The sequence below is a fragment of the Nerophis lumbriciformis genome, linkage group LG02 (assembly GCF_033978685.3).
Source record: "Nerophis lumbriciformis linkage group LG02, RoL_Nlum_v2.1, whole genome shotgun sequence".
Taxonomy (NCBI): Eukaryota; Metazoa; Chordata; class Actinopteri; order Syngnathiformes; family Syngnathidae; genus Nerophis; species Nerophis lumbriciformis.
The window spans coordinates 35,639,007-35,656,310 of NC_084549.2; the positions used below are offsets into that span (position 1 = coordinate 35,639,007).

Genomic DNA, 17,304 nt, shown 5'->3' on the forward strand with positions numbered 1-17,304 from the left:
AACAACTGAAATTGTTTTATCTAAACAATTTCATGAATTTGAATTTGAATTATGATTGCTTTTATGATGATTTTTTCTGGTTTTAATTTGAAATTATGAGTATTTAATATTTTTATATTTGCCTAATGGTAATTTTCTGTAAAGCAGTTTGAGTATATAAATTGTGCTCTATAAATAAACTTGCCTTGCGTTATTTTGAGATTTACTTTATTTTTGCCAGAGTTACTAATTTTAAAGAATACTAGCTCTGCTCTGCAAAATAAAAGGCATTAAGGAGGTTAAAATGTCAGTGCAGGGATCTGCCACTGCCTTTACACTGGTCCAAGTTCATCTAAACAACAGGAGCGCAAAAAAATGTATCTTTTACATTTTTTAACTGAACTCGGTCTGGTGTCGTTCCCAGGCTGGATTATGCCCTTGGGCCGCCTGTTGAATATCCTTGCTTTAAAGTGTTAAAATGGCATTTTAAGGCTTTTTATGGATGTGTTCATTATTCACATTTATTCACCATTCAGGACTTGGAACGTCACCCCTGCAAATAGTGCCAAGCTATAAATATCAGTAACAATACTTTACATCTAAATATGTGCTGAACTGGTGTAGGTTTTTCATTTTCATCTTTGATGATTGTATTACTTTTTTTCTCAGGTGATCTAATAAAACTGTGTGTACAAATGATAACAAACACAAGTGAACCGCCCTATTTAAATGAGGTTTTTGCATGTACTATACAAGAAGACACTCATTTTCCTCCACATACAGTACACGACATCATATGCTCCAACGGTCAAGCCTGTGCTGTTTTGTTATGTTGTGGAATATGCAGCAGACAAATATAATATAATGAACCACCTTTTCTAGGCGATTTCTAAATGTTGTCTGGACCAGTGGTCCCCAACCTTTTTGTAGCTGCGGACCGGTCAACACTTGATAATTTGTCCCATTTTTTTATTTATTTATTTATTTTTTTGTCATAAAGAAATACAATCATGTGTGCTTAAGGACTGTATCCCTGCAGACTGTATTGATCTATATTGATATATAATGTATATATTGTGTTTTTTATGTTGATTTAATTAAAAAAATATTTAAAAAAATTGTTGTTGTTTTTTTAAATGTCCTTTTTTATTTTATTTTTATTTTATTTATTTTTTTGTCCTGTCCAGCTTCTCAGGCAAATCATATAGTTGATGTAGATGCCCATATCGGCTGTTCAGATTTACTTTACAAAATAGAAGTGTAGGATACTTCTCTTGTTGCCTTATATGTATTTGACTTTATTAAATGTATTTATATTATCATTTGGTGCAGCCGGGCCGGAGCAGGAGGGGATTTTTTTAATTTCTTGTGCGGCCCGGTACCAATCGGTGGTTGGGGACCACTGGTCTAGACAACAAAACTTATGTCTAGTATGCCAAAGGTGCGCTCTGGGAGGCTGTGTTGTGATGCTGCGTCTGGAATGTACAATGCGAGACACTTTTTATCATCTATACATCCATTTTCTACCGCTTGTCCCTTTCAGGGTCGCGGGGGTTGCTGGAGCCTATCCCAGCTGCACTCGGGTGGAAGGCGGGGTACACCCTGGACCAGTCGCCACCTCATCGCAGGGCCAACACAAATAGACAGACAACATTCGTTATATTTTATGTATTTGTATTATATATAGGAGACATATTACTAATATATCCTCTAAAAACCAAACAGATCAAAATGAAGGAAGCAGACAACAAAACAAATCAATTGAACCTATTTTAACCAGCCCCTTAAGTCATTTAGCAGCTATAAGATTATTGAATGATAGTGCTGAATAAACGATATGTCAAATATATTCATTTCTGACAATCCAAATATGTTGACATGATGGAGGATTATTCCTCCATCGTAGCGCGCACAACCGTTTCCGTCTTGATAAATCACATTGTGAGTGTTAAATTATTATATTTGCTTCTATTCCTCCCAGTTTTGTAGGTGTTCTGATAATCAACATATAATCCACATATACACTAAATGTATTGGGCTCTCTATTTTGATTATTCGAAGGACGCACTTCTGAGCGTACACGCTTTGTAGATCAGCTTTGCGCGTGCTATCAAGTTTGCACATGTTTTTATACACGCAATCCTTTAGTAGATCAGGCCCTAAGTGTTTCAAGTTTGTGCTCAATGGCTAAATTTACCCTACTGACTGGAGATGTTAATTTTTATGGTAAATGCTTTCCGTTGTTTTTACAATTTTTTATCCGGTACTTTTAAAAACACAATACATGATGCCAACATTTGATGCAGTTTATTTTGCACTCACACTAGAATTTTTGTCTGCAAATATTTCCAACAAAAAGGCTAAATATGTTACTTAATACTGTGTGTAATGGAATTGTATGTTTATTGCTAAGATTGTACCACTGGTCTGTGTCTTTGGGCTGCGTAGTATTGACATTTGAGGTCAAGGGAACTGAACAATACCAGACTGTTGTTGGGAGGTGTAGAAAATATTGTTTTTAACTCAGATAATAATGCTGAGGTTTGAAGGACTGTCCAAAATGGTTATTGTGCTTGTAGTGCAATGGCACTGTATCCTACTGACAACAGTTACACATAATTTGACCTTGTCAAGAGTCATGTAGCTAAAGAAGGTAAACAAACGTCTGGATCAATGAGCTGTTCAGACTTCATAGACTCAAGCTGGAAATGAAAAAAATAACATTTGGCTTGGAGAGTAAAACCCACATTTTTGCACTTAGCCAAGAATAATAGTGATAACAATGACCTATCAGTATACGGTACATAATAATGTAATGCATCGAAAAATAAACAATACAATTGCACATTTTGAAAAGGTCACAAGGGTGTACGTCAGGGGTGTCAAACTCATTTTAGATCAGGAGCCACATGGAGAAAAATCTACTCCCAAGTGGGCCAGACTGGTAAAATCACGGCACGATAACTTAAAAATAAAGACAACTTCAGATTGTTTTCTTTGTTTAAAAATAGAACAAGCACATTCTGAAAATGTACAAATCATAATGTTGTTGTTTTTTTTTTTACACTTACATGTTGCGGTTAATAATATTCTACCTTTATTTGTCGTTATTTATACTTTCTGAATAAATTATGTGATAATGTTCATTTGTGAACTCATTGGTGTTAATTTTCAATCTATCAAGATAAAAAAAATTAATATACAAATCAAATTACAGGATGTTATTTATGTAGTTTGATCATTTTCCTCTACTGGTGCACTAACATGTGTTTTTTTTTCTTTTTTCACATATGTAGCATCATCTACATAGATACAAAATAATTGCTATTGCGACATCTAGTGCAAACATTAAGAACAGAAATTTCTTTCATTCAAAAATTTCGGCTCATTTTTATACTTAGCAAACTCATCCCGCGGGCCGAAAAAACCTGTTCGCGGGCCTGATCCGGCCCGCGGGCCTTACATTTGACACCCCTGGTCTACGTCATTCCCAAGGATTACAATTTAAAATTATTTTTGAAGTATTTAATTAGAGCCCAATGGTTTATTGACATTTTCACAAAATATAGACAACAGATATAATATACTGTATGCTGCAATATTTTTGGGCCACTTTTAGATATGCATTCTTTAATTACCACGTTTAACAAGAACATCACCTAGTAGTCACCTAGTAATAAAATAAATTATTTTCATACTACATTCAGTATTTTCCAAAAATATATGTTTAGGCTGAAACAAAACATTTTTACTTTTATGAGTGGTTCATGTTTGTCACATTCAGGGCTCCCCCATATGGTTTTCTTCTTTATTTGTTGTCCTTTATTCTGATGTCCATGTTACGTCAAACAATTGCATTCATGCGGGAGTCGGTAAACAAGCACCCGGTTGCATGCAGACCTATCGGAAGTATGACGCGGGCACCCGCAGAGCCACAGACTGGCGTTTATTTGAAACAGGATCACACAGCACCATGTTACAAAAAAAGCACTTTTAAAATCAAAGCACATTGGAAACAGACAAAAGAACGCAGCACAAGTCATAAACAGTCAATCCATCTTTTATATCACTTTCAGCTCCGTAGTCCATCGCCTCGGAACAGCAAAGCTCTACAGCTGCATGGGGCACTGCACTGCGATCGTTAAGGAATCGGTGTGAGCATTTGTCAGGCTTATGGAGACGTGAAGGTGGCCGCCTCCAAAGACAGCCGGTGTTTTCTGTACATTCTGTTGTGTTTCTTTGCAGTCCATGTCGTGGTTCATTAAAATGCAGAGCCTATAAAAATACTACAGCTAGATCAGCATAATGACGCCTGCCCCTACAGTGTATATACTGTATTATTAAACAATTCACTACATAGATAAATAGAGATTCTGTGTGTGGATTATAAATCGTCATAAAAGCCTTTGCTTAGTACAGAATCCAAACGCTGGAGCCGGTCGCAGCTTGCAGGCTGAACCCTGATGTCCGGAAGTCTGGGTGAAAGGCCAAGTGTTTACGTGGATCGGTGCTGGTGTCGCATGCCAACATTCTGCCCGCCGTGCCAATCTCTAACCACGCTGACACTCGTTCTTACTGCAGGTGGCCTGATGCTCGATCTGCCAGGTGCCCTCCTCGTATGTGCAGTAGCAGATTGTGCACTCGTCGATCTTCACCTCTCGTCCGGCAGGTATCACAGTTGTGTCAGCAAAGCAGTTGGGTCCTGTTGGCAGCAAGAAGAGTGGAAAATGAGACCAGCCAGGGAGCCAGAGAATATATCCGCATGGGACAAATAAGAGGCAGGACAAAAAAACTATACCAGATCATCCAAAGCCAGGTCTGGTATTGAAGGTTTTTTTTGTGTATATATTCAATTGGCTATTTCTTGGTTAAAGAGCTATTTAGCTGACAGAACTCAACGTGTTTATTTAAATGATACGGTGTCCAATAGAAATAGTCTAATATGTGGGGTCCCGCAAGGCAGCTGCTTGGACCACTTTTATTTTCCATTTTTACAAACGATTGCCCTCTAGTGCAGTGGTTCTTAACCTTGTTGGAGGTACCGAACCCCACCAGTTTCATATGTGCATTCACCGAACCCTTCTTTAGTTAAAAATAAAATGTTTTTTTTTTTTCAAATTCAAGACAAAGTTGTTTTTTTACTGGTGCACAAAATGAACCGTGCATGAACATCACATTGTTCAAAGAACAAAACCAACACAGTGCATGAACTCATAACAAATTACACACCTTACACACATTCACATGAATTGATTAACGTGGACCCCGACTTAAACAAGTTGAAAGAGTTTGTTACCATTTAGTGGTCAATTGTACGGAATATGTACTGTACTGTGTAAACTGTACTGTTTCATATAATGTATTCTCTTCCTTTGCAATCTGCTAGTAAAAGTTTCAATCAATCAATCAAAAAACCTGCAAATCAGATGGAAAATTAGAGGGAACATTGTTTGGGGGTATCCATAATACGCCGATAGGGAGAAGTTTTTATTTACACGATAAGTCGGATGTGTCTTTACCTCCGTGGCGGAGGCTCCGCCGAACCCCTGAGGCCGACTCACCGAACCCCTAGGGTTCGATCGAACCCAGGTTAAGAACCACTGCTCTAGTGACTGAAAAATCCAAAATGGTATTGTATGCTGATGATTCTACATTATATCATTCTGCTTCTACCATAAGTGAACTTAACTCTGTCCTTTCCAAGGACTTCAATGCAGTGTTTGAATGGGTGAATAGCAATAGACTGGTTTTAAATACGACTAAAACCACCAGTATAGTCTTTGGTTCGAAACGCAGTATAGCTACAAACCCTTTATTAAACTTACAGATTGCTGGGCAAACAATCAATCAGGTTAGCAAGGTGAAACTTTAGGGCTTAAGTCTTGGTAACACTCTCTCCTGGTCTGATCACATTAATCAAGTTGTTACAAAAATGAGCAGAAGTATTGCTACTGTCAGAAAGTGTACTACTTATCTACCACCTGGCCTATGCAGACAGGTAGTACAAACTTTGGTGTTGTGTAGAAATGTCGGATAATATCGGGCTGCCGATATTATCGGGCTGCCGATATCATCAGCCGATAAATGCTTTAAAATGTAATATCGGAAATTATCGGTATCGGTTTAAAAAAGTAAAATGTATGACTTTTTAAAACGCCGCTGTACGAAGTGGTACACGGACGTAGGGAGAAGTGCAAAACGCCAATAAACCTTAAAGGCACTGCCTTTGCGTGCCGCCCCAATCACATAATACCTACGGCTTTTCACACACACATGTGAATGCAAGGCATACTTGATCAACAGCCATACAGGTCACACTGAGGGTGGTCGTATAAACAACTTTAACACGGTTACAAATATGCGCCACACTGTGAACCCACACCAAACAAGAATGACAAACACATTTCGGGAGAACATCCTCACCGTAACACAACATAAACACAACAGAACAAATACCCAGAACCCCTTGCAGCACTAACTCTTCCGGGACACTACAATATACAATCCCCGCTCCCCCCTACCCCCGAGCCCCCCACCCCACCCCGCACCCCCAACGCCGCCCACCTCAACTTCCTCATGCTCTCTCAGGGAGAGCATGTCCCAAATTCCAAGCTGCTGTTTTGAGGCATGTTAAAACTTTGTGACTTCAATAATAAATATGGCAGTGCCATGTTGGCATTTTTTTTTCCATAACTTGAGTTGATTTATTTTGGAAAACCTTGTTACATTGTTTAATACATCCAGCGTGGCATCACAACAAAATTAGGCATAATAATGTGTTAATTCCACGACTGTATATATCGGTATCGGTTGATATCGCAATCGGTAATTAAGAGTTGGACAATATCGGAATATCAAATATCGGCAAAAAAGCCATTATCGGACATCTGTAGTGTTGTGTCATCTTGACTATTGCAGCGTAATTTGGTCCTCTGCACCTAAGTGTGAGTTACAAAAATTACAAATTATCCGGAACAGAGCAGCTCGACTTGCTCTTGGTTGTAGTTACAGAGTTAGTGTTGACCATATGCATGAGAGCCTTAAATGGGCGAAAGTTATCAACAGGTTTATTGTTATTCATAAGAAATTGTATTTTTACCCATTGTCCTTTAGATATTGCTAGTCACATTGGTTATAGTTCTGACATTCATAGGTACGGCACCAGAACCTCATCTCAAGGACTACTCGCATTGCCACGCCCAAGAACCTATGCCATGAAAGTCACTGTACTGTATAGTATTACTTTGTGGAATACTCTTCCTTTGCGTATAAGAAATACCCCTAGTAAGGTAGGGTTTAAAAGACTTCTAAAGATTTATCTGCGTTGAGATGCTGTTTTCATTCATTGTTTTTGCCTTTGCTTGGTTCTAACTGTATATTTTATTGTTGTGTATCTATACAGGTATTGCATTATGATAATGTATGTATTGTTATTGTATCTTGATATTCTAATGAGGACCCCAGGAAGACGAGCCTCCCGCTGATGCGTCAGCTAGTGGGGATCCTAAATTTGTCCAGGGTGTACCTCGCCTTCCGCCCGAATGCAGCTGAGATAGGCACCAGCACCCCCCGCGACCTCAAAAGGGACAAGCGGTAGAAAATGGATGGATGGATGGATAAACAATTATTTCAACAAAATAGACTCTACACAGTTGATCTACATTTCCATTACTTTTTGTTCTGATCTTTTCACTCATTGATTCAACTAATGTTCACACCTTTGTGCAATCTCTTTTTTTATATTTCCTTTTAATCTTCTTACCTTGAGCCTTGTCATTTCTCTCTCCTGTGTATTTGATAAGCCCTACCCTTCTCCTTTGTCAACAAACTGTCAGTGTTCCACCGTGTCCTTTCTCTTTTGACCTGTTTCTGCCCGACAGCTAACCTAATTCTTTGTGCGTTCCTGGTTTGTACTGTACTTAAGTGTTCCTACGTAAGTGGTTTTAATATAATGTTCCTGACATGCTGAACGACCAACTGCGATAAATAAAAATAAACTCGATGACGGCAAAGTCATTGAGTTCATGTGCGTTTGTTTTCTTCAAACGGGGTGCAAGAAGGTTCACTCAGTACATCGCTCTCAGCACCTGTGTGCATTTTCAATAGCAGAATCAAATTAACGGAGTGAACACTTTTGTCAGTCCACCACAATCTTTACCTCTGTGGGCGGAGGCGGGATCGCAAAGTTACCAACGCAGCGTGCACGGACAGAGCCTCGCTAGTCGCGGCGCGCTAGTGATCTAGTGAGAAGCACGGCAAAGTAACAAAAAATAGGGGGGAAAAAGATGATTGCAAAGCCAAACGTGCCTGTGTGGGTATATTTCAGTTTCAAATCGAATAAGAGAGATGAGCTCATCAACAATCAAGCATGCCAAATTTGTTTAAAAGTGATGGTAACAAAAAAAAGACCACAAAACTAACAAATGTTTCCAACTGGGGAAAAAACTGGCCTTCAAGTTGTACAATATTTATTGAAGTGCATTTTTTACTAACATAGATTGAGAGTCCATTCTATTTGTATTGTTAGTTTTTTTAAAAAAAGCTTATCAAATTTAAAATTTTATGAAATAGGTCAGGGGTCGGGAACCTTTTTGGCTGAGAGAGCCATGAAAGCCAAATATTTTAAAAAGTGAGAGCCGTATAATATTTTTTAACAATGAATACAACTAAATGCGTGCATTTTTAAGTAAGACCAACATTTTTAGAGTATATTAAGTCTCTTATCTTACCATTAATGCGACTTCTGGTGCTGCATGGTTTTGCTGATGGCTTTGTAGTCTGGTTGATACGTGGTTATTTTTAACCCTGTGATTACCAGCGGAATTATTCGTTACTTATCGTGTTAAGCAGTGTCAGCTAAGATTGATCTGAGAGCCAGATGCGGTCATCAAAAGAGCCACATCTGGCCCTAGAGCCATAGGTTCCCTACCCCTGAAATAGGTTATTGACCTTCCAATTACAATTGTAAAAAATACTAATGAGGATTAAACGTTCATTGTGTTTTAAAAGGTTACTTTATAGCTACATTATTAGTAATATATACTATAATTACATTAATACTTCATTTGGTCTCAAAATAAGGCTGACAATGATATCATTCATTTGCTATATTTAGTGAGACATTCATCCATCCATCCATCCATTTTCTACCGCGTCGAGCAAAATTTGTTATCGACCGAGGCCTACCTATAATGCCTTTATCAGGAAAGGAGTGGTCTGCAACCTGCGGCTCTTTGTTGTGGCTCCCTTTGCATGGTTTTTTCAACACTCTAGTGGGGGTTAATGTGTATGTTTGAAAAGAGTTGAATAACTTCTAAGGAAAGTAAAAGAAAGGAAGGTGAAGCCCATGTTTGACTGTGTGCGGTGACTGACATACGAGAGATACATTGGCTTCTTGGAAATTAGCGGTAAGCTAACCATGAATACACCCAACAAAAGAAAAATCTCAGAAGAAAATAGAGTTTGATTTTACATGTAACAGTCCAGTTCAACTCTTAAGATGTCGGGAAGTGAAGTTTACACAATGTTAGGGATGGGTACTGAATTCGGTACTTTTTTTTTGGCATTGACCACATCCCGCCGGTCTTACTGGGCACCCATTCATGTAAAATCCAACGGTGCCATGCTACGGTACCTGGGTTGTGTGTGATGTCACGCCCGGTTGCCGACTCGACCATGGCCCTTGGGCCCCTCCAGCAGCACTGAGAGCGGACTCAGACAAACTACCTCTAGATGATGTTGGATTGTTCAATGATAACAAAGAAATTTACTCAAACAACTTTCCAACATAAGTAAAGTAAGGCTCAACTTTTACAAAAATGTGCTCGCTTGATGCTTATATACACTGGCTTTGCTACTGACATGCATTAGCAATTGTACATGGCGATTTCAACAACTCCAAATGTGTTAAAACTACAGCTAAGATACACGTTACATTCAAACAGCTGATGCGTAATGGTACTTACATCATTGACACTTTTTAGGGCACAACGAAAGATTAAATTCAGCAAAGACTGAACTGACTAGCCAACTGTAATTGCAACTTAATGTCATACCTGAAGATGAGACAAATGTCACAATAAATGAAGATATAACAACTGGAAAACTAAATGGGTTACACTTGTATAGCGCTTTTCTACCTTCAAGGTACTCGAAGAGCTTTGACACTATTTCCACATTCACACACTGATGGCAGGAGCTGCCATGTAAGGCCCTAACCACGACCCATCAGGAGCAAGGGTGTAGGGTCTTGCTCAAGGATGGCGGAAGCTGGGGATTGAATCAGGAACCCTCAGGTTATCTATCAACCAAGCCATGCCCGTCCCAATAATCATAATCCGCTCATTTTTAAATGGTGCAATAAAAAATTATATTTTATTATCAAAATTATCAATTAGTTTTTATAAACACAAAAGTACTGAAAATAGGTACTGTTGAGCAGCGGTATCGATTCCTTGTGACCGGGAACTGGTACTGTATCAGTTTAAATGTGAACGGTGCCCCTCTCTACACGACGTACAGCAAAGCCACACTAGCTGACATCACTTACATTGACAGATTGCTTTGCCTTTACTCTCAACGACGCTGGATTACCGTATTTCCTTGAATTAGCGCACCGGCGGTAATTAATTTAAAAGCTCTTCTCACCCCGGCGCTTACCAAAGGCATGCGGTAAATTTAGGCATGCGCTTATGAATTTGAGTGTGATGTAAGGATAATCATGACATCGCTTAATGCCGCAATAAAATTTAAAGCACAATGAATCATCCCGGGAGTTCTTTTTGTTTGGGTCTGAAAAGGCAATTATAACGTGACACTCTTTATTTTTACAAGGGGTCATTCAACAATTACGTACGCATTTTTCCCCAGGATTTTGACCCCAACCCCCGTACGCAAAATTTACTATATAAATGATGGTACTTTACCTTTATGCGATTTTTAATTATTGAAATTAGCCTCCTCCATTTTGAAAATCATGCCTTGAAAGGTGACGGGTCACTCGTGACGGGTCATTCGTGACGGGTCACTCGTGACGTGTCACTCGTTTTGTACTGAATACTAGTGCAAAAAATACGCTGAACGAATATTTGCAATACCGCGAACTGCCGGGTAACGCTAAAAACGTAGTAGGTACGTGACTTACCCGGCGGTAATTCTAGGCATGCGCTAATTATTTTGCGAAACGCGTTTGACGCTGCGGTAAATCGAGCCATGCGCACACTATATACCCGGCGGAAATTCAAGGAAATACGGTATGCGCAAACAACAAAAATTTAACATTGGAAGACATTTTCCAAAAAAGCGCCAGCATTTTCTGAAAATTACTAATTTATTTTAAAGGAGACCTACACATGTCACATACGTCATTCCACCATTCTTATCAAATCTTGTGTTTTTCTTGTTGAACTCCTGTGTTTTTCCCTCATTTCCCGGCGTTTTCCTGTTCCCATATTTATATATTTCATTAAAAAAAAAACTCCTCTCCTCTCAGCCATAGCGACACAGCTGCCGGACTGCTCGCTTCGGCAGACTCAATAAACATCAGCGTAACAATGCCAACGCCGGGCGAGGCTCGTAACAGGCAGCCTGGCGAGTCACATGATTCAATCAAATCGACAGAGCAAGAGATGATTGGACATGAACACATGAAAAAGACAATATTTGTATAAATATGGCAAAGGAGAGACTTATTATACTTATCTTAAGAAGAGCAGGGTCGGACACACTTATGATTTTGTAACACCAATTTGAATGCATTACATGCAGTACATGGGTTACCTTTAAAAAAAACTGGAAACGCCCCATTTGCTGGACTCTTTTCCACTTTGGTGTTGCAGGCAATGAGAGGCGATGGGTTGGGGTGGCAATTCTTGTTGCTCCCCAGCTCAAAGCCTGCACATTGGACCCTAACCCAGTAGACGAGAGTGTAGCTTCCCTCCGCTTTCAGGTGGGGGGACAGGTCCTGACTGTTGTTTGTGCTTACACACCAAACAGCAGCTCAGAGTATCCACTCTTTTTGGATTCCCTTGAGGGAGTACTGGAGAGTGCTCCATCGGGTGATTCCCTTGTTCTGCTGGGGGACTTCAACGCTCATGTTGGCAACGACAGGGAAACCTGGAGAGGCGTGATTGGGAACAATGGCCGCCCGGATCTGAACCCAAGTGGTGCTTTGTTATTGGACTTTTGTGCTCGTCACGGATTGTCCATAACAAACACAATGTTCAAACATAAGGGTGTCCATATGTGCACTTGACACCAGGACACTCTCGGCCGCAGTTCCATGAATGACTTGGTAGTTGTGTCATTGGACACTCGGTTGAAGAGAGGGGCAGAGCTTTCTACTGATCACCACCTGGTGGTGAGCTGGCTCCGATGGTGGGGGAGGATGCCGGACAGACCTGGTAGACCCAAACGCATTGTGAGGGTCTGCTGGGAACATCCAGCAGAGTCTCCTGTCAGAGAGAGTTTCAATTCCCACCTCCGAAAGAACTTTGAACATGTCACAAGGGATGCACTGGATATTGAGTCCGAATGGACCATGTTCTGTGCCTCTTTTGTCGAGGCGGCTGATTGGAGCTGTAGCTGCAAGGTGGTTGGTCCCTTTCGTGGCGGTAATCCGAGAACCCGCTGGTGGACACCAGCAGTGAGGGATGCCGTCAAGCTGAAGAAAGAGTCCTATCGGGTCCTTTTGACTCATGGGACTCCAGAGGCAGCGGACAGGTACCGACAGGCCAAGCGAAGTGCGGCTTCAGCGGTCGCGGAGGCAAAAACTTGGACATGGGAGGAGTTTGGGGAAGCCATGGAAAACGACTTCCGGACGGCTTCGAAGCGATTCTGGTCCACCATCCGCCGCCTCAGGGGGGGAAGCAGTGCACTGTCAACACCGTGTAAGGTGCGGATGGTGTGCTGCTGACCTCTACTGCGGCTGTTGTGGATCGGTGGAGGGAATACTTCGAAGACTTCCTCAATCCCACCAACACATCTTCCTATGAGGAAGCAGTTCCTGGAGAATCTGTGGTGGGCTCTCCTATTTCTGGGGCTGAGGTTGCCGAGGTAGCTAAAAAGCTCCTCGGTGGCAAGGCCACCCGGAGTTCCTTCAGGCTCTGGATGCTGTGGGGCTGTCTTGGTTGACAAGACTCTGCAACATCGCGTGGACATCGAGGGCGGTACCTCTGGATTGGTAGACCTTTAAGAAGGGGAACCGGAGGGTGTGTTCCAACTATCGTGGGATCACACTCCTCAGCCTTCCCGGTAAGGTCTATTCAGGTGTACTGGAGAGGAGGCTACGCCGGATAGTCCAACCTCGGATCCAGGGGGAACAGTGTAGTTTTCGTCCTGGTCATGGAACGGTAGACCAGCTCGATACTCTCAGCAGGGTCCTTGAGGGTGCATGGGAGTTTGCCCAACCAGTCTACATGTGCTTTGTGGACTTGGAGAAGGCATTCGACCGTGTCCCCCGGGAAGTCCTGTGGGGAGTGCTCAGAGAGTATGGCGTATCAAACTGTCTGATTGTGGCGGTCCGCTCCCTGTATGATCAGTGTCAGAGCTTGGTCTGCATTGCCGGCAGTAAGTCGGACACGTTTCCAGTGAGGGTTGGACTCCGCCAAGGCTGCCCTTTGTCACCGATTCTGTTCATAACTTTTATGGACAGAATGTCTAGGCGCAGTCAGGGCGTTGAGGGGATCCGGTTTGGTGGATCAGGTCTCTGCTTTTTGCAGATTATGTAGTCCTGATGGCTTCAACTGGCCAGGATCTTCAGCTCTCACTGGATCGGTTCTCAGCCGAGTGTGAAGCGACTGGGATGAGAATCAGCACCTCTAAGTCCGAGTCCATTGTTCTCGCCCGGGAAAGGGTGGAGTGCCATCTCCATGTTGGGGAGGAGATCTTGCCCCAAGTGGAGGAGTTCAAGTACCTTGGAGTCTTGCTCACGAGTGGGAGAAGAGTGGATCGTGAGATCGACAGGCGGATCAGTGTGGTGTCTTCAGTAATGCGGACGCTGTATCGATCCGTTGTAGTGAAGAAGCAGCTGAGCCGGAAGGCAAAGCTCTCAATTTAACGGTCAATCTACGTTCCCATCCTCACCTATGGCCATGAGCTTTGGGTTATGACCGAAAGGACAAGATCACAGGTACAAGCGGCCAAAATTAGTTTCCTCCGCCGGGTGGCGGGTCTCTCCCTTAGAGATAGGGTGAGAAGCTCTGTCATCCGGGAGGAACTCAGAGTAAAGCCGCTGCTCCTCCACATCGAGAGGAGCCAGATGAGGTGGTTCGGGCATCTGTTCAGGATACCACCCGAACGCCTCCCTAGGAAGGTGTTTGTGGCACGTCCGACCGGCAGGAGGCCAAGGGGAAGACTCAGGACACGTTGGGAAGACTATGTCTCCCGGCTGGCCTGGGAACGCCTCGGGATCTCCCGTGAGGAGCTAGACAAAGTGGCTGGGGAGAGGGAAGTCTGGGCTTCTCTGCTTAGGCTGCTGCCCCCGCGACCCGACCTCGGATAAGCGGAAGAAAATGGATGGATGGCTGGATGGCTTTTCTCTAGGGACTCAAAGCACTTTTACATAGTGAAACCCAATATCTAAGTTACATTTAAACCAGTGTGGGTGGCACTCGGAGCAGGTGGTTAAGTGTCTTGCCCAAGGACACAACAGCAGTGACTGGGTGGCAGAAGTGGGGATCGAACCTGGAACCCTCAAGCTGCTGGCACGGCCACTCTACCAACCGAGCTATACCGACCCACCTGATAGTAAAGGTTGCCAAGCCCTGCACAAGTGTTGTTTGCACACAACAATGGAATTTTTGGAAACCCCTCACCTCACCTACGTTTTTCCCCCACTTCGACTGAGGCGCTCTATTTTATTTTAGCCTTACGCTTAAACATAATAATTATCTCAATGTTATTACTTTACTTTATTCATTTGCTTACTAGGGAACAGTTGACGTTAACTATGCTTAACAGGGGCAGCTGGCACACTGTTAAGTTAAAAGTGTGAACAATCATTAGATTAGATATAACTTTATTGATCACCTGGGTGCGTGCCCTCAGGTTCCAGTAGCAGCAACACTGTATGCGGTATACAAGACAGTAGGAATATTGTCAATCCGATTTTAAGATCATCTTCAGGAGTGTACATCTTACTTTGAACTAGTGTTGTCCCGATACCAAAATTTTGGTACTTGTACCAAAATTATTTTGATACTTTTCAGTACATTGCTAAATAAAGAGGACCACAAAAAAATTGCATTATTGGCTTTATTTTAACAAAAAATCTTACGGTACATTAACCATATGTTTCTTATTGCAATTTAGTCCTTAAATAAAATAGTGAACATACGAGACAACTTGTCTTTTAGTAGTAAGTAAGCAAACAAGGGCTCCTAATTTAGCTGCTGACGTATGCAGTAACATATTGTGTCACTTATCATTCTATTATTTTGTCAAAACATACGTTTTAATCTCACGAAAACTCCTCACACATCTAACACTGTGCACAGCCAAACAAATCATTGATCCGCAGTGTCACGTTGAGGCTGACTGTAGCAACTCTTCGACCAGCTTCAGCTCTAACAACACTCTCACTCACCTTTAACAACAACAATCGCTCGCCCGCGACGGGAAGCTAACTATCCAAATAGAGTTATAGTTGCTCACAGAGCCCGACCGCCACACAAGCCAAGCACCGACAAAAAGTCACAAGATGAAGTACAAGTACCAAAGTACATACAAACCTAAAAGCAAGTCTTAACAGCGACCACAGGTCCATCCACCTCTTACATACATTTATGATTGCCCTTCATCCATCCGTCCATTTTCTACCGCTCGTCCCTCTCAGTAATACAGGGGTGGCTGGAGCCTATCCCAGCTGCATTCTACAAAGGAATATGCAATTTTTGTTAGCCCTTTGTTTTGGGTCATTATTATTACTGATGTATTTTTTTTTGTTTTGTTTCATTTTGAAATAAAAGCCTTCTTCACATTGTTTGTTTAAATTAAAAAGGGCAGTAAAAATATGTTTAAAGGGGAACATTATCACAATTTCAGAAGGGTTAAAACCGTTAAAAATCAGTTCCCAGTGGCTTATTTTATTTTTCGAAGTTTTTTTCAAAATTTTACCCATCACGCAATATCCCTAAAAAAAGCTTCAAAGTGCCTGATTTCAACCACCATTATATACACCCGTCCATTTTCCTGTGACGTCACATAGTGATGCCAACACAAACAAACATGGCGGATAGAACAGCAAGCTATAGCGACATTAGCTCGGATTCAGACTCGGATTTCAGCGGCTTAAGCGATTCAACAGATTACGCATGTATTGAAACGGATGGTTGTAGTGTGGAGGCAGGTAGCGAAAACGAAATTGAAGAAGAAACTGAAGCTATTGAGCCATATCGGTTTGAACCGTATGCAAGCGAAACCGACGAAAATGACACGACAGCCAGCGACACGGGAGAAAGCGAGGACGAATTCGGCGATCGCCTTCTAACCAACGATTGGTATGTGTTTGTTTGGCATTAAAGGAAACTAACAACTATGAACTAGGTTTACAGCATATGAAATACATTTGGCAACAACATGCACTTTGAGAGTGCAGACAGCCCAATTTTCATCAATTAATATATTCTGTAGACATACCCTCATCTGCTCTCTTTTCCTGAAAGCTGATCTGTCCAGTTTTGGAGTTGATGTCAGCAGGCCAGGGAAGCTAGGGTCGATATTCTTCTCTTGATCATCTTCGGTGGCATAAGGGACGGTGTGAGCCAAGACATCCAGGGGGTTTAGCTCGCTCGTCTGCAGGAACAAACTGCCGCCATTGTTTGCCGTGCTACCGAGGTCTTTTGTCCCTGAATTGCTCACACACTAAGGCAGATTCAATGGGGGTCTTGCGGCATTTATGGAATGCATTAGTTTTCACGAGGCTCGCTTAAAAGGTGGAATTTCCACTGTGACATTTTCACATTCAAACTGCCATGAATCATCCAAATGATTAAGGTTTGCTCATGCTGTAGCATTGGACAGCCATTAGCAAGCTCTTGACACCACAAATTAGCCCCTTCTGTTGTATATAAAGAAGCTTTATCCATCTAGCCTTACACGAGGGATCCATAATTGTGTTTACACTTACACACTTAAACCTTGGATATCTACTTAACAGCAAAAATTAAAAAAACATTAGCTAAATCTTGAGAAATAATGTACTTATCATCTCCCAAAGATGCACAGCAGTGTGGGTTGAAGGTGTGTCATTTTGCTTGTAAACATGAAAATACATTGTAATTATCAAACAATGGATTCCCGCTAACAAAATTCTCATATCTGAGACGA

At 41.8% G+C, this 17,304-nt stretch overlaps 1 protein-coding gene across 1 annotated transcript in view; it reads right to left on the bottom strand.

Moving 5' to 3' along the window:
* Positions 1 to 3,801: 3,801 nt before the first annotated feature.
* The window catches only part of vwc2 (von Willebrand factor C domain containing 2), a 134,915-nt gene continuing 121,412 nt past the window's right edge, over positions 3,802 to 17,304 (bottom strand). Inside the window, exon 4 of the mRNA XM_061961703.1 lies at positions 3,802 to 4,681. Within this exon, the coding sequence (XP_061817687.1) occupies positions 4,530 to 4,681 (152 nt within the window). The 3' untranslated portion in view covers positions 3,802 to 4,529. The remainder of the gene's footprint in view (positions 4,682 to 17,304) is intronic.